Source organism: Culex pipiens, chromosome 3 (assembly GCF_016801865.2).
Source record: "Culex pipiens pallens isolate TS chromosome 3, TS_CPP_V2, whole genome shotgun sequence".
Taxonomy (NCBI): Eukaryota; Metazoa; Arthropoda; class Insecta; order Diptera; family Culicidae; genus Culex; species Culex pipiens.
The window spans coordinates 61,429,563-61,448,100 of record NC_068939.1 but is presented as its reverse complement, the minus strand read 5'-3'; the positions used below and the strand labels follow the sequence as shown (position 1 = coordinate 61,448,100).

The 18,538-nt window shown below is 34.8% G+C and overlaps 1 protein-coding gene across 1 annotated transcript in view; it reads right to left on the bottom strand.

Annotated features, from left to right (window-relative positions):
• LOC120414436 (G-protein coupled receptor dmsr-1) overlaps positions 1 to 18,538 on the bottom strand; it is a 161,151-nt gene that overhangs the window by 8,725 nt on the left and 133,888 nt on the right. Inside the window, exons 6-7 of the mRNA XM_039575621.2 lie at positions 11,400 to 11,526; positions 5,760 to 5,954 (exon numbers count right to left, since the gene is read on the bottom strand). Coding sequence (XP_039431555.1) covers positions 5,760 to 5,954; positions 11,400 to 11,526 — 322 coding nt within the window. The remainder of the gene's footprint in view (positions 1 to 5,759; positions 5,955 to 11,399; positions 11,527 to 18,538) is intronic.

The following is an 18,538-nucleotide window of genomic DNA, read 5'->3' as shown; positions in this document are numbered from 1 at the left end:
TTGCAATGTTGGGTATGAGTATGGGTACAAAATATTTGCAAAAAGAACAACATTTATGCAAATACTCTTCAGTTTTCTTTGAAAAAGCTTTTGTAAATTCAAGAAGAACGATTCTTCCAGAGAAAAAGTGCCATATATTTAAACAAACGGTAACTTAAAACATTTTTTGCTGATCGATTTAGTATCTTCGGCAAGGCAAGGTAACTGTCAAAAAAACCCCTCTGAGTTGGCCTGTACTTCAACCCCTCATCGCGACTCCCAGATCGCGCAAACATAAACATAATTCTCGATACATCCTTTGTATGAGCCGTGCCAAATTTATTGAAAAAAAGAAAAAATAAACATGTTTGGATGTTTTTAAATTTTTTTTGAAACACAGAATGGTAAAAAATCAATTGACCGTGCTGCGATTTTCTGAACAACACAACCGAAACAGTCAAAATTCAGTTAATCTCTTTTTTAACGGAATTTTCAGATGAGAATTAAATATAACCCAACAAAAACTAAATTTTTGTGTTTGAATAAAAATAAAAAGTGACTGTTTGTATTGAAATGACTATTATGCAGTTGAACTCTGAAAATATTGTAATTTTAAAATATCTGAAAATTTTATTTAAAATTTAAATTACAATTTTAAAATAAATTTTAAAAGAAAGATATGTTTTCAAATGTTTTGAATTTGAACACAATTTGATAGGCATTTAACTGTTGAAAGATTCCCAAATAACTATATAAAAATATCTTAAATACCAAATATTTCCGACATTTTTAAATTATACAAAAGTACTCAAATCTGATTTAAAAACACAAGTACAAAGTTTCATAGCAATTTGTCCTGAATAACTTGTTTGACTTAGAAAGCCAAAAAAAACATCTTATAAAATACTACTGAAAACAGATTTTTTAAATTCCACCAAATGTTTGTCCGAGCCACGTAGCCTAGTGGTAACGCTTCCGCCTTGTAAGCGGGAGATCGGGGTTCAAATCCCGGCTCGGACCAACACAACTGGTAATCTTTTCCCTTCTGGATTCGATTGCTTAGTAAAGGGAAGGTAGTGTATCGCCACAAACTGGACCTTATCACGACACCTTAGGGAGGCGACCTATGGAATGTTAACATTAACCTTACCATGTTAACATTAAGTTGAGAATGAAACTGCCACTGAATCCGCTTTGTAAATGCCGGCCCCGATACTCTTCAAGGGTGTTCCCCTCAGGAACTGGGAAAGATTTACTTACAAATGTTTTACAGTAAAATTTGAAAACAGTCCGTCTCGATTATCCGAAGGTTTGAACAATAAAAAAACAATTCGTATTTTTTATTTTTTTTACTTTTAACATCAAATTTGGGTTCAGCGACTTAATTTTAGTCACTGTTGAGTGGTTGATTGCCTATTAAATTTAAAAATGCATTTTTTTCAATATTTCATTTCAACCATTTTGGCCGCCATCTCGGATTTCATAATTCTAAATCATTTTAAAATAGTTTAAGCTGGTACAAATTTTATATAAAGTTTTTGTCTCCCCCCTTCAAAATTGGCCCGAAAAATCAGGGGGCAACTTTTTTTTTTAAAAACTTCAAAATTATAATGAAAATTTAAGTGGAATCAACTGAAATCAATTTAAGATCCATTCACCTGCGTTCAGAATCATTTTTAGCATGTTTGGGTTGATTTAAAAATCATTTGAATTTTTGAAAATTATCGATGCTTTTTTTCCGCTAAAATTTTTGTTTTCGTCAAATTTTACATTATTTGAAAACTTATGATTGCAAAACAACTGAACTAGTGTAAAATGCATTTTAAAACACTTTTTCCATGCAAATGTTGAAACTGTGGCTTTTTATTTCAATATTTATATTTTTTATTTTTTTCCGAGGCCTTCGGATAATCGAGTATGAACTGTATTCTTATTTTTAACGGCGCACATCAAGCTAAGCTTTTTGCACCACGATTTTCGGTACGCAAATTTTAGTATCTTCGAAATTATGGGAACTATCGGTTATTTATTCCCAAAAGTTACTGTCTACAAAAAAAAATAAAGCAGATTTTGACTCTTTTTACAATCATATTGTTGAAGGGTTAAATCCGTAAGTTTGACAATTTTGGAATAAAAAGACAACAACTTCCTTGGCTGCTGTGAACTCTCAAGTTGATATTGAAATACATAATAAAATAAAAATAAATCAATTGTGTATTGTGCTTATGGAATTCACTACTCATTGAAATAAGACTTCAAAAATCATAGCGCTGAGTAAATTTTCTATTGAACCGCGAACTTGATCGGAAAAATTGCAGCTTATCAAACATTTGTTTTTTAAACCGGGTCCGGTGGTGTAGTGGTAATCGTAGTTGCTTCTCCCCCCTCGCCAAAGAAATATATCATGGAATACTCAACAGTAAAAAACAACCAAATTCAAACATTATTTTCCCGAATTCTTAATTTGAAATAACTAGAATAATATTCTAATAGAGAAAAGTTTACGTTGAAGTCATTTAAGAGGAATTTGTCGAATTTTAACTAAACTTAAAATATTTTCCCGGTTTGTCAGTCGAATTCCCGAGTTTTTCCCGGTTTTCTCCCGGTGGAATAAATTCCCGGGTTTTTCCCGGTTTTCCCGGTTTTTTCCCGAGGTGGCCACCCTGCCTTAAAACTTGACATCGCATTGGGAATGTTTTCAAACTGCTGTTTTTATTCATGTTTGCTTTCCTCAGTGAGGTAAGGCTATAATCCTGCTCTAAAATAAACTGTTCACAGAAAGCTCACAGACTCGAAAAAAAAAACGAAGTTGACTTTATAGCTGTCGGCCACCATTGCTAGTACCAACCACTAGTGTCTTCCTTTTTATCTACAAGGACTTCGCCGCCCTGGGCTCCTAAGTGTATGAAAGTATGGCACGGAGCGACGGCGCCGAATACCCATATTTACACAAAGAATTTTAGAGCTCACAGACTCACCTTCATGTATACCTATCGACTCAGAATCGAAAAATGAACAAATCGTCTGCTGTGTGCTATCTTGTGACATAGACCATTTTGGTCGAAAATGAGTTAATGATGACGTTTTGCTATGCTTAACAAACACTACAAGATGCTTTAACCCGATTTTAGGAACTCGCTTCCGTTTCCCGGATATCGCAATTCACACTTGTGACATAGACCAATTTATCATCAAAATGATCGTGAACACTTGTGACACGTCATAAATGTTGTTGGAAAATGTGGAAAATTGTTCTTGTTTTTCACAATTTTATGTTGATACACTCATTCTAAAGGCAATGCAATCTTTTGTTTTTGAAAATATACTGATTAAGTCGGTTAAACTATTGATTTAAGTGATCTGATCACTTATCTGAATCAATTGTACACATTCTACATTGTAGAAAAAGGCAAAAACTGCTCGAATGGAAATGCTCCATTGTTAAAACCCATTTTGAGCTTGTTTGTCAATGTTTTTCAATGGAGCATTTCCATTCGAGCAGTTTTTGCTTTATTCTACAATGTATTTCTTATGGAGCGAACTGTCAAAAACTGCTCGACTGCGGGTGCTCCATTGGGCAATTCTCTACCAACTCACACGAAATCGGGAAAAGTTGCCCCGACCCCTCTTCGATTTGCGTGAAACTTTGTCCTAAGGGGTAACTTTTGTCCCTGATCACGAATCCGAGGTCCGTTTTTTGATATCTCATAACGGAGGGGCGGTACGACCCCTTTCATTTTTGAACATGCTAAAAAAAGAGGTGTTTTTTAATAAATTGCAGCCTGAAACGGTGATGAGATAGAAATTTGGTGTCAAAGGGACTTTCATTTAAAATATGACGCCCGATTTGATGGCGTACTCAGAATTCTGGAAAAACGTATTTTTCATTGAGAAAAACACTAAAAAAGTTTTAATAACTCTGCCATTTTCCGTTACTCGAATGTCAAAAATTTTGGAACATGTCATTTTAAGGGAAATTTAATGTACTTTTTGAATCTACATTGACCCAGAAGGGTCATTTTTTCATTAAAAACATTTTTTTTCATTTTAAAATTTCGTGTTTTTTCTAACTTTGCAGGGTTATTTTTTAGAGTGTAACAATGTTCTACAAAGTTGTAGAGCAGACAATTTGATATATAAACATAAGGAGTTTGCTTTTAAACATCACGAGTTATCGCGATTTTACGAAAAATGTTTTGAAAAAGTTGCTCGTCGTCGATCATGGCCGTTCATCGTCACCCGCGACAGACACGGACGACAAAACAAAGAGAAAAGCAAAAAGTAACTTTTTCAAAACTTTTTTTCGTAAAATCACGATAACTCGTGATGTTTATTAAGCAAACCCCTTATGTTTATACATCAATTTTTTTGTAATTGTCTGCTCTAAAACTTTGTAGAACATTATTAGACTCTAAAAAATAACCTTGCAAAGTTAGAAAAAACACGAAATTTTAAAATGAAAAATTTTGTTCTAAATGAAAAAATGACCCTTCCAATCAATGTAGATTCGAAAAGAACATTAAATTTCCCTTAAAATGACATGTTCCAATTTTGTTTACAGTCGAGTAACGGAAAATGGTAGAGTATTTAAAACTTTTTTAGTATTTTTTTCGATGAAAAATACGTTTCTTCGGAATTCTGAGTGCCTCATCAAATAAAAGTCTCTTTGATACCAAATTTCTATCTCATCCCCGTTTCAGGCTGCACATTATTGAAAAACACCTCTTTTTTTAGCATGTTTGTTCAAAAATGAAAGGGGTCGTACCGCCCCTCCGTCGCGAGATATCAAAAAACGGAACTTGGATTCGTGATCAGGGACAAAAGTTACCCCTTAGGATAAAGTTTCACGCAACGGGGCAACTGCTGTTTGAGATGACGGAGAATTACCCAATTATCATTTAAAAATTTGAAGCAAACTTTTTTTTAAGCATTTTCTAATGTTTATCACAACTCATTTCACATATCTTTTCCCAAATATTTTGCTAGAATAAATATTCATGTAATTTTTATGAAGTAATAGTGAAGTAGATAGAAAAGCTTGCTTCTACATAAATACAATCTGTAGATCATGAATATACATAAAAACATCGCTTCTCAGGTTAATTATGTTTGCCACAACCAGAGCCATTACAAATGGGAATTATATCCTCGGTCCAACGCGGGAAAAACACCTTAACATAATACGACCATAATTAGGCGAACGAAAGAAGTAATGAAAAAGCACGACCCCAAGACAGGTGATGCTCATGAATGAATCATCCCACGTTTTTATCAAAGACTCGTTGGGGATGTGATAAACTTATGTGGAAAGAGTGAAGTCTATTACGCATTGTTTGATTGTTCGCTAAAAATAAAGCTTTATGGGCTCAGTTTCACGCAAAAAAATATATTTAATGTGTCGTAATCGGGTAAACTTAGTGCGCACGATCAAACCCTTTCAGAATGTGGTCAATGATTTTGAAAATTGGGGAATATTGTTATCAAAATCGTCACTGCATTTTTATTATGAGTTAATGTATCCAACCAAATATAAACTTATTTGAAAGAAATAAAACAATTGATCTGAATGCCTGAAGTTTAGTACCGGCTTATCTGAATCGTTTCCAGTTAGTCTAATTGTCCGTTGCCCTATGAAGACTATAGTGCCCGAATTATCTTGTCGTCCAATCAGCTTAAATTACAGTTTCAAGTCAAGCAAAAAAAAACTTCCCGTCACGTCACGTGACATCTTCGTCGGACAAAATGAAACATGAAAAATCTGCCTCACGCTACACACTCACCGGTAAACGGAAGTGTTCTCGTCCGCGTCCAAGTGGTACAGCATGACGGGGGCGTCGTCCTTGTAGACACGTGTCTGCCGTATCGTGAAGACAAAGTACGTCGGCATGCACAGGATGGGGGCCAGCACGTAGCAGAACAGGATTGCATAACTGTAATTAGATTGGGCGAAGAGGGCTAATGAACCGTGCGGATGTCTGTGAATGAGAGTTGGGCCAGAAAAAAAAGGAACGAGGAATGGTCAAATTTCTGTGACAGGACCACATGGGCTGTGGTGATTTGTTTCAGGAAAATTATTGCTCATTAAACTTTTCTCGATTATGGCAAAAGTTTGCATGATTTTCCCGCTTAACAACTTTAGCTGAACGTGACAATTCTTCCCACTCTCGGGAGTCGTAATGAGCTTTCCGAAAAAAAAAGTCATCAAAAGACATGAATGTATTCAAGCATTTTAAAACGCTTTGAAGAAGCATCACTATTGATTCTACTTTGCCCACTGAGAATTTTGGCTCGAGCCTCGACTCGATTCAGGCTCGGTCTCGAGCCAGATCGACTCGAAGCTCGAGCCAAAATTCTCAGCGGGTGCTCAGGCAAAGAGTGGGGCAGAGGAGGTAATATGCACCCCCGGGGCAAAATGCACCCCCTGCTTTACTCGGTGTTGTGAAGAATTTTCCGGGAAAAAAATCATATAAATTGGAAGCCTAACATTGTAAAACCATGCTGGAAAAATTTAAGCATCGTAGGATAAAATCATCTAAAGTTATTTGCAAAACTTTAAATTGTTGCGTTTTGATCTAATTTTCATTGAACTTTCAATATGATTTTTGGACAATGTAAAAAGCATTTATTGATATTGTTAGTGTTGATTTATATAGTTTTTGCCATAATCTTCATTATTCTATAGATTGACAAGCCTTACCCGACAAACTTCGTTCTGCCTTTTTTTCGTTTGTTGACGTTTTTTTTTTTTTTTTTGATGTTTTGCCTATTCAGCCTCCTGTGATCTATATTTAGTTTTACGTAACTTTTCCCATACAATATGCAGATTTTCCGGAATCGGTTTCAGAGTGGCCAAAGTTGTAACTTTTTGGCGTAAGAACCTTCCTTGGACTTATACGAACCCAACGCAACAATGAGCACCTCGATCCGACGTTCGGTGTTGAATTGATTCGCGTTCGAACAAAACCGTCGAAATTTTTTATATATATAGAAGAAGAAGATGAGTCCAAAAACATTAAAAAATGTATTTTTAATTGAATTTTGTACAAAAAGCGTGGTCGGGGCAAAATGCACCGCTGTGATGTTCCTTTGTAAAAACAGCGGAGCAATTCTCTACGAAATCGGTCTTTTTTCTTCAATTTTAATTTTTATATTTTTTAATCCGGCTGAAACTTTTTTGGTGCCTTCGGTATGCCCAAAGAAGCCATTTTGCATCATTAGTTTGTCCATATAATTTTCCATACAAATTTGGCAGCTGTCCATACAAAAATGATGTACGAAAATTCAAAAATCTGTATCTTTTGAAGGAATTTTTTGATCGATTTGGTGTCTTCGGCAAAGTTGTAGGTATGGATACGGACTACACTGGAAAAAATGGTACACGGTAAAAAAAATTTGGTGATTTTTTTATTTTACTTTTTATCACTAAAACTTGATTTGCAAAAAAACACTATTTTTAATTTTTTTTTATTTTTTGATATGTTTTAGAGGACATAAAAAGCCAACTTTTCAGAAATTTCCAGGTTGTGCAAAAAATCATTGACCAAGTTATGAATTTTTTAATCAATACTATTTTTTTCAAAAAATCGAAATTTCGGTCGCAATTTGCAATCAAAAAGTACTTCAGTGAAATTTTGATAAAGTGCACCGTTTTCAAGTTATAGTCATTTTTATGTAACTTTTTTCAAAATAGTCGCAGTTTTTCATTTTTTTAAATTAGTGCACATGTTTGCCCACTTTTGAAAAAAATATTTTTGAAAAGCTGAGAAAATTCTCTATATTTTGCTTCTTCGGACTTTGTTGATACGACCTTTAGTTGCTGAGATATTGTAATGCAAAGGTTTAAAAACAGGAAAAATTATGTTTTCTAAGTCTCACACAAACAGCCCACCATTTTTCAATGTCGATATCTCAGCAACTAATGGTCCGATTTTCAATGTTAAATTATGAAACAGTTGTGAAATTTTCCGATCTTTTCGAAAACAATATTTTCAAAATTTTTAAACCAAGACTAACATTTTAAAAGGGCAAAATATTGAATGTTTGGCCTTTTTGAAATGTTAGTCGTGATTTGAAAATTTTGTTTTCGAAAAGATCGGAAAATTTCACAAATGTTTCATATTATAACATTGAAAATCGAACCATTAGTTGCTGAGATATCGACATTGAAAAATGGTGGGCTGTTTGTGTGAGACTTAGAAAACATCAATTTTCCTGTTTTTAATAAACCTTTGCATTGCAATATCTCAGCAACTAAAGGTCGTATCAACAAAATCCGATGAAGCAAAATATAGAGAATTTTCTCAGCTAAAAATATTTTTTTCAAAAGTGGGCAAACATGTGCACTAATTTAAAAAAATGAAAAACTGCGACTATTTTGAAAAAAGTTACATAAAAATGACTATAACTTGATAATGGTGCACTTTTTCAAAATTTCACTAAAGTACTTTTTGATTGCAAATTCAATTTTACATCGAAAAATGAAGTTGAAAAATTTTTGCGACCGAAATTTTGATTTTTTGAAAAAATTAGTATTGATTAAAAAATTCATAACTCGGTCAATGATTTTTTGCACAACCTGCAAATTTCGGAAAAGTTGCCATTTTATGTCCTCTAAAACATATCAAAAAATGAAAAAAATTAAAAATAGTGTTTTTTTGCAAATCAAGTTTTAGTGATAAAAAGTAAAATAAAAAAATCACCAAATTTTTTTTACCGTGTACCATTTTTTTCCAGTGTAGTCCGTATCCATACCTACAACTTTGCCGAAGACACCAAATCGATCAAAAAATTCCTTCAAAAGATACAGATTTTTGAATTTTCATACATCATTTTTGTATGGACAGCTGCCAAATTTGTATGGAAAATTATATGGACAAACTAATGATGCAAAATGGCTTCTTTGGGCATACCGAAGGCACCAAAAAAGTTTCAGCCGGATTAAAAAATACAAAAAAAATCGAATGACCGAAATCCTAGAGAACTGCTCAGCGGTGTCATCTAGTGGTGACTGGTGAAAACTGCTTTTACCCGGTGCATTTTGCCCCATTGTTGGGGTGCATTTTGCCTCATTGTTGTGGTGCATATTGCCCCATTGTTTTGGTGCAGATTGCCCCGCAAGATTGTTTGAAATGAATCAAAACTGTTTTTAGATTTTTGATTTTTTAAACAATTTAAGGGTTTAAGGGTGCACAGCAGCCAAGGAAGTTGTTGTCTTCTTATTCCAAATTGGTCAAACTTACGAACCCAATCCTGAAAAAATCTGATTGTAAAAATAGTCAAACTTTGTTGTAAATAACTTTGAAGACAGTAATTTAGGGGATGAATAAAAAATCATATCGATAGTTCCCGTATTTTTGAAGATACTAAAATGTCTGTATCAGAAATCTGGGTGCAAAAGCTATGGTTGATGTGTACCGTTAAGACTTTTTTCACATGGATGACGAAGAATGATAGTTATTTTAGAACATCTAACAAAATTCTTTCACAGAAATGCTGTTATGGTTGAGAAATCTCAGTTTGCCCTTAGGGGGTGCATATTAACCCCTCTCCCCCTCATATCCCCCTTTCCGCTCATATCTCATATCCCTTGCTGAGAGACTGCAATTCGAGTCCCTCTCCCGGGGAGACGGGCCACCCAGAAATAACTTACTTGATTGCGATGTATCGCCACACGGCCAGCAACACCGTCAGCAGGATCGAGATGGTGTGCAGTATTTGGGTGAAGTGCATGTGGAACATCAGATAGACCGCCCACGAGTACGGGTAGTCCTGGCGGTCTGAAAAGAGGGGGGGGGGGATTAAAACTAAACTATGCGTAATTTTTCGAAATCGATAATGAATAAAATAAATAAGAAAGGAGTAACTACAACAAGGGTCGACATTTTCCTATTTCCAACTCCATTGCAACGTCACGTAGTAATCACGGAGTGGCAAATGAAAAGTTAGTTTTCCGTAGTCCCTTCTTGTAGAAAATTCGTTTCTGATTCGTATCTGTAATAATATTGAAGATTTAAAATGGTTTTGATACTTAATAAGAAACATACTTCGAGATATTTGTGTGCATGAGGTGATTGGTCAGTATAATTGAATAATGCCATCATAAGTGCAGTGCTTCTGGGGACGCGCAGTTCTGTTTTTTCGCGATAATCTTCGTCTCTTTTGTGTGGCTGTTTGTGTGCATGGGGTGATTGGTCAGTATAATTGAATAATGCCGTCATAAGTGCAGTGCTTCTGGGGACGCGCAGTCCTGTTTTTTCGCGATAATTTTCGTCTCTTTTGTGTGGGAATAATGTTCCGTCAGTGCAAGTGGATGGTTGTGTTTGTGTGCAAAGTGAAGAAAAAAATCAGGATTGTGCCTGCAAGATTGGTGAGTGGAGGGAGGCGATGGATGGGGGAAATTATTCAATTATGTTCCGTCAGTGCAAGCGGTTGGTTGGGTTTGTGTGCAAAATGAAAAAAAAAAACAAATCAGGTTTGTGAGATGGATTTTTGTGGTGTTCTTTTCGTGCTGTATTCGCGATCGTGAAAATCAGGAGTGAGTTGCGCTGTTGCTATAAAACAAGATCGAACTTGGATTTTATTTATATTAATCGGTGAGTTATTGTGTGCTTGAAGCCCTTTCTTCATCATCGCTGGTTGGAAGGCAATTTGACGGTTGAGTTCGTTAGTTTTATCGCGTAAAATAATATTTTGATTCGTCAAGAACGTTGTGTGGTGCGCGAGTCTTTTTTTTTGTGTTGAAAAGACCTTCCCATAGCTCCGTAGCTCGGAAGGCTCGCCGTCGGTTGTTTGTGTGTTAAGCCCTCTCCATAGCATCGTAGCTCGAGAGGCAACGAAAATCAATACCACATCTAGCTAACAGAAAGAAGATCGGAAGGCATTTGATGGTTGAGTTCGTAGCGTCTATTCCGTAACAAATTTATGAATTACATGGTTATATAATTAAAAATCAGACTACGCTATCATTGGAGCATTGCGTTTAACACCTCATTCTATAAATAAACATTATTTGGCTTTATCTTTCCACAGCCGGCTGTCTAAGATGAAACCATTTCATTTAAAATTTAACAACAGTTAAACGGGAAATGTCTCATCCGCAGCATCCGATAGATAGTTCCCGTATTTTTGAAGATACTAAAATGTCTGTATCAGAAATCTGGGTGCAAAAGCTATGGTTGATGTGTACCGTTAAGACTTTTTTCACATGGATGACGAAGAATGATAGTTATTTTAGAACATCTAACAAAATTCTTTCACAGAAATGCTGTTATGGTTGAGAAATCTCAGTTTGCCCTTAGGGGGTGCATATTAACCCCTCTCCCCCTCATATCCCCCTTTCCGCTCATATCTCATATCCCTTGCTGAGAGACTGCAATTCGAGTCCCTCTCCCGGGGAGACGGGCCACCCAGAAATAACTTACTTGATTGCGATGTATCGCCACACGGCCAGCAACACCGTCAGCAGGATCGAGATGGTGTGCAGTATTTGGGTGAAGTGCATGTGGAACATCAGATAGACCGCCCACGAGTACGGGTAGTCCTGGCGGTCTGAAAAGAGGGGGGGGGGGATTAAAACTAAATTGTGCGTAATTCATTTTTCGAAATCAATAATGAATAAAATAAATAAGAAAGGAGTTACTACAACAAGGGTCGACATTTTGCTATTTATAACTCCTTTGCAACGTCACGTAGTAATTACGGAGTGGCAAATGAAAAAGTTAGTTTTCCGTAGGCCCTTCTTGTAGAAAATTCGTTTCTGATTCGTATCTGTAATAATATTGAAGATTTAAAATGGTTTTGATACTTAATAAGAAACATACTTCGAGATATTTGTGTGCATGAGGTGATTGGTCAGTATAATTGAATAATGCCATCATAAGTGCAGTGCTTCTGGGGACGCGCAGTTCTGTTTTTTCGCGATAATCTTCGTCTCTTTTGTGTGGCTGTTTGTGTGCATGGGGTGATTGGTCAGTATAATTGAATAATGCCGTCATAAGTGCAGTGCTTCTGGGGACGCGCAGTCCTGTTTTTTCGCGATAATTTTCGTCTCTTTTGTGTGGGAATAATGTTCCGTCAGTGCAAGTGGATGGTTGTGTTTGTGTGCAAAGTGAAGAAAAAAATCAGGATTGTGCCTGCAAGATTGGTGAGTGGAGGGAGGCGATGGATGGGGGAAATTATTCAATTATGTTCCGTCAGTGCAAGCGGTTGGTTGGGTTTGTGTGCAAAATGAAAAAAAAAAACAAATCAGGTTTGTGAGATGGATTTTTGTGGTGTTCTTTTCGTGCTGTATTCGCGATCGTGAAAATCAGGAGTGAGTTGCGCTGTTGCTATAAAACAAGATCGAACTTGGATTTTATTTATATTAATCGGTGAGTTATTGTGTGCTTGAAGCCCTTTCTTCATCATCGCTGGTTGGAAGGCAATTTGACGGTTGAGTTCGTTAGTTTTATCGCGTAAAATAATATTTTGATTCGTCAAGAACGTTGTGTGGTGCGCGAGTCTTTTTTTTTGTGTTGAAAAGACCTTCCCATAGCTCCGTAGCTCGGAAGGCTCGCCGTCGGTTGTTTGTGTGTTAAGCCCTCTCCATAGCATCGTAGCTCGAGAGGCAACGAAAATCAATACCACATCTAGCTAACAGAAAGAAGATCGGAAGGCATTTGATGGTTGAGTTCGTAGCGTCTATTCCGTAACAAATTTATGAATTACATGGTTATATAATTAAAAATCAGACTACGCTATCATTGGAGCATTGCGTTTAACACCTCATTCTATAAATAAACATTATTTGGCTTTATCTTTCCACAGCCGGCTGTCTAAGATGAAACCATTTCATTTAAAATTTAACAACAGTTAAACGGGAAATGTCTCATCCGCAGCATCCGATTGTTTGCCTTGAGAATAATATATAAAACCTTTCAACAAACACTATGATTTTGGGTCGCATCATCATCTTCTATGATGAATCCTGACCAAGCACCCTATCCTACTAACAAATTTTCAGGTTCCTGGCGCTTGTGGGGTGTAAGCACAGAGTAAATCAGCTGCCCTAGTAGCAACCTGCGCTAACTAACATTCCCGTCCCTAAAAATCGAGATCTACAAACTGACATGGCGGGCGCCGTTGGTGGCCAATGACTGTTACCTATTCGCAACTGATCTAGTTTTAGCAATCATGGTGTTTTATCTTTTCGGCGCATTCATACATGCTGTTGATAAGGGAAACACCACTAGATCGTCGAAGCCTATGATCAGTAGTGCTGAAAGGATATTACGGTTCTGTTCAGCAACGGAGGGGCAACCATGGGTGGTCTCTCATGCTCATGCTCATGCTCAATAAGAAACATACTTCGAGAAAAAAAAAATTAAAATTGTGTGACGTTGCAACGATGGTCAATTGTGGTGTCCTTCTTTTAATTGAAAAAGAGGGGTTTGAAAAAGCGAAACAGACAAAAGATACGGTGTCAAAAAAGAGGGGCTGTCAAATTTTGGTAAAAATTAGAGTTTTTTGTTGAAAGTATAAAATTTAGACGATTGTTACTGGAGCTCAAGCAGAGAAGGTCGATTTTGAATTTGAGCATTGTTCTACGAATCCAGCTGATATTTTGCATTTATTTTTTTTTGTTCAAACTTTGTGGTGATTTTCTCTATGACCAACTCTGGGAATGGTCAAATTAACAATGTTAAAAATTGAAACAGTTGTTAAATTATCTGATCTTATCGAATACTCAATAAAACGTTCTTTTGAAATTTTATTCTTTATTTCAAAATTTTCAAAATATTTTTTGCTTCAGAAGGATCAGAAAATTTCACTAATATTAATTTTTTAGCATTGAAAATTGGATCATAAGTTGCTGAGGTATTGACATTAGAAAATGGATGGCTTTTTGGGTGAGACTTTGAAAACTTCAATTTTCATATTAGTATTTCATTTATCCGCTGTATCTCAGTATCCAGTGGTCCAATATTCAATGTTTCTTAGACGCAATTTGCGGAAATTTTCTGAACCTTTCGAAAACATCATTAATAGTTACTCTTTAGCACTTTAAAAAAACGAATAACTGCTAACTTTTATTTAAAAATAAAAAATTAATTTCCCGGGAATTCCCGCTCGTCACCCTCTACTCGGGACCAAAGAGCCTATGTCTGAAAATATTTTTACCGTATTCCTCGGAAAAAATTTCATAACATATCAAAAAATTGTGATGTTATTTTTTCAATATTCCGAGATACGATTTTTTGAAAATAAAACTGGGTTTTACGACGCACCACGCGCAAAAATGAGAAAATTACGAAAACGGGGAAAAAATACTTTTTTCACTAAAACTGCGATAACTTTGAAATTAAAGCGATGACCTATACTGCCCATGTTCGCATAAATGTCCCATGTGCATTTTTGTCGATTTTGACTTTGATATTTGAAACTTTATACTATTTTCCCTTAAAAGCCTATCTTAAACTCTTTCATTTGAGCAGTTCTCTACGGAATCGGTCTTTTTTCTTTAATTTTAATTTTTGTATTTTTTTAATCCGGCTGAAACTTTTTTGGTGCCTTTGGTATGCCCAAAGAAGCCATTTTGCATCATTAGTTTGTCCATATAATTTTCCATACAAATTTGGCAGCTGTCCATACAAAAATGATATGTGAAAATTCAAAAATCTGTATCTTTTGAAGGAATTTTTTGATCGATTTGGTGTCTTCGGCAAAGTTGTAGGTATGGATATGGACTACACTGGAAAAAAATGATACACGGTAAAAAAATTTGGTGATTTTTTTATTTATCTTTTTATCACTAAAATTTGATTTGCAAAAAAACACTATTTTTAATTTTTTTTATTTTTTGATATGTTTTAGAGGACATAAAATGCCAACTTTTCAGAAATTTCCAGAAAGGGCAAAACATCTTTGACCGAGTTATAATTTTTTGAATCAATACAGATTTTTTCAAAAAATCGAAATATTGGTCGCAAAAAATTTTCAACTTCATTTTTCGATGTAAAATCGAATTTGCAATCAAAAATTACTTCAGTGAATTTTTGATAAAGTGCAAACGGGCCAAACATTCAATATTACGCCTTTTTTAAATGTTAGTCTTGGTTTAAAAATTTTGAAAACATTGTTTTCGAAAAGATCGGAAAATTTCACGAATGTTTCATAGTTTAACATTGAAAATCGTACCATTAGTTGCTGAGATATCGACTTTAGAAAATGGTGGGTTGTTTGGGTGAGACTTAAAAAACATCAATTTTCCTGTTTTTTAACCTTTGCATGGCAATATCTCAGCAACTATGGGTCGTATCAACAAAATTCAATAAAGCAAAATATAGAGAATTTTCTCAGCTTTTCAAAAATATTGTCGTTGATTTTCGCAAAAACCACATTTCTCAAAAAAAAAAAAAAAATCATAACTCCGCGTCATTTTAACCGATTTTTGCTGTCTTGGACGCAAATGAGCAATTCTCTGAGATTTCAGTCATTCGATTTTTTTTTTTGTATTTTTTAATCCGGCTGAAACTTTTTTGGTGCCTTTGGTATGCCCAAAGAAGCCATTTTGCATCATTATTTTGTCCATATAATTTTCCATACAAATTTGGCAGCTGTCCATACAAAAATGATATGTGAAAATTCAAAAATCTGTATCTTTTGAAGGAATTTTTTTATCGATTTGGTGTCTTCGGCAAAGTTATAGGTATAGATATGGACTACACTGAAAAAAAATGAGACACGGTAAAAAAAAATTTGGTGATTTTTAAATTTAACTTTTTGTCACTAAAACTTGATTTGCAAAAAAACACTATTTTTATTTTTTTCAGTTTTTGATATGTTTCAGAGGACATAAAATACCAACTTTTCAGAAATTTCCAGAAAGGGCAAAACATCTTTGACCGAGTTATAATTTTTTGAATCAATACAGATTTTTTCAAAAAATCGAAATATTGGTCGCAAAAATTTTTCAACTTCATTTTTCGATGTAAAATCGAATTTGCAATCAAAAAGTACTTCAGTGAATTTTTGATAAAGTGCAAACGGGCCAAACATTCAATATTACGCCCTTTTAAAATGTTGGTCTTGGTTTAAAATTTTTGAAAACATTGTTTTCGAAAAGATCGGAAAATTTCACGAATGTTTCATAGTTTAACATTGAAAATCGTACCATTAGTTGCTGAGATATCGACTTTAGAAAATTGTGGGTTGTTTGAGTGAGACTTAAAAAACATCAATTTTCCTGTTTTTTAACCTTTGCATGGCAATATCTCAGCAACTATGGGTCGTATCAACAAAATTCAATAAAGCAAAATATAGAGAATTTTCTCAGCTTTTCAAAAATATTTTTTTCAAAGGTGGGAAAACATGGGCACTAATTTAAAAAAATGAAAAACTGCGACTATTTTCAAAAAAGTTACCTAAAAATGGTTATAACTTGAAAACGGTGCACTTTATCAAAAATTCACTAAAGTACTTTTTGATTGCAAATTCGATTTTAAATCGAAAAATGAAGTTGAAAATTTTTTGCGACCAATATTTCGATTTTTTGAAAAAATTGGTATTGATTCAAAAAATCATAACTCGTTCAAAGATTTTTTGCCCGTTCTGGAAATTTCTGAAAAGTTGACATTTTATGTCCTCTAAAACATATCAAAAAATTAAAAAAATTAAAAATAGTGTTTTTTTGCAAATCAAGTTTTAGTGACAAAAAGTTAAATTAAAAATCACCAAATTTTTTTTACCGTGTATCATTTTTTTTCAGTGTAGTCCATATTCATACCTACAACTTTGCCCAAGACACCAAATCGATCAAAAAATTCCTTCAAAAGATACAGATTTTTGAATTTTCACATATCATTTTTGTATGGACAGCTGCCAAATTTGTATGGAAAATTATATGGACAAAATAATGATGCAAAATGGCTTCTTTGGGCATACCAAAGGCACCAAAAAAGTTTCAGCCGGATTAAAAAATACAAAAAAAAATCGAATGACTGAAATCTCAGAGAATTGCTCATTTGCGTCCAAGACAGCAAAAATCGGTTAAAATGACGCGGAGTTATGATTTTTTTTTTTGAGAAATGTGGTTTTTGCGAAAATCAACGAAAATTGCCATTTTTCGGACCGACCTAACTCGGCGTAAATAATGGCCTAATGGCCAAACAAAAAAATACAGGTCTAATTATTTCGGCCAAGGAACCCCCAGAAATTTTTTTTCGAGTCATGCTGTTTTCGTGGAGAATTGCTGCAGTATCAAAATGTCTGTAAAGTACTTTTCGGTTACAAATTTTAATTAAAAGAACCTTCAAAATCTACTGAATAAAACCTGAAGTAATTGAATTTTTGTGAAGGTTATTTCAAAATAAGCAAAAGAAAATATTTTCCTTAAACCTAATATTTGTTAACAGTCCACATAAATCCCTACATCTTTGCCGAACAAAACAAATCATTTAGGAAATTCCTTCTGAATATACGAAAAAACGAAGTTGACTTTATAGCTGTCGGCCACCATTGCTAGTACCAACCACTAGTGTCTTCCTTTTTATCTACAAGGACTTCGCCGCCCTGGGCTCCCAAATGTATGAAAGTTTGGCACGGAGCGACGGCGCCGAATACCCATATTTACACAAAGAATTTTAGAGCGCCCGCCGAATGTCTATACAGATGTTCGAATATTCAAGTACAATTTTTGTATGGAGAGCTGCCAAAGCTCTTGCATGGGTGAACCAATAACATAAATCATAGGAAAGGTCCTATACAAATAAAATTCATTTCCGGGAACTCGTAGAGAAATGCTGTACAAAGGCTGAAAAATAAATTAAACCATTTTCTTGGAAATGGTTCCTATTTTCTCAAAACTTTGCTTGCTATTTTTCGTTGAAAATTCAATACTAAGGAAAACCTTGTGATAAAATCTTATTGAATTCCACTATCGACAGTACATTTCAATTACTGTAAGAGGGAACTCAAACGAAATGACGACAACCTTGCAGCTCTTAGTGGAATGCAGTTTGTAAAGATATTTTATATGACATCAAACAAATATGTACCTACCACGCTGTAATGTGGGCAGCAGCTGCAAGATGAAGGATGCTATTGCATTTATGTACCACTGCTGAGTAGAAATTCCATTGAATGCCATAAAAAATCGACATTGTAACATTCTCTTTTTAATAAAAACAAATGTATACATGGAGGAATGCAAAAAAGTCAGTTTACTTTGGGAAAATGAGATTTACTAATTTTTCATTTTCTATATGATTCAATAGAACAAGTATCTTTTTTAAAATTTATATTTCTTGCGAAATGAACCCAAAATGTTGTGCGAAAGTACACATCAAATTTTCAATCATCCACTGATCAAAAAATTCAGTACACAGCAACAGAGTCAGTGGTCGTTCAATAAAGTTATGTACCGTCAGCAGGGGAGATTTGGGACTACAGTCTGAATAGAGAAGTCGTTTTAAGGCAAATTACGTATTCTCCGACTCGCGTTTTTGAATACAGTTTTAAGAAAAACGCCGTATCACAGACGGTAAATAAGCCGTAAGCAAACAATCTGTCGAGTTTAATAATT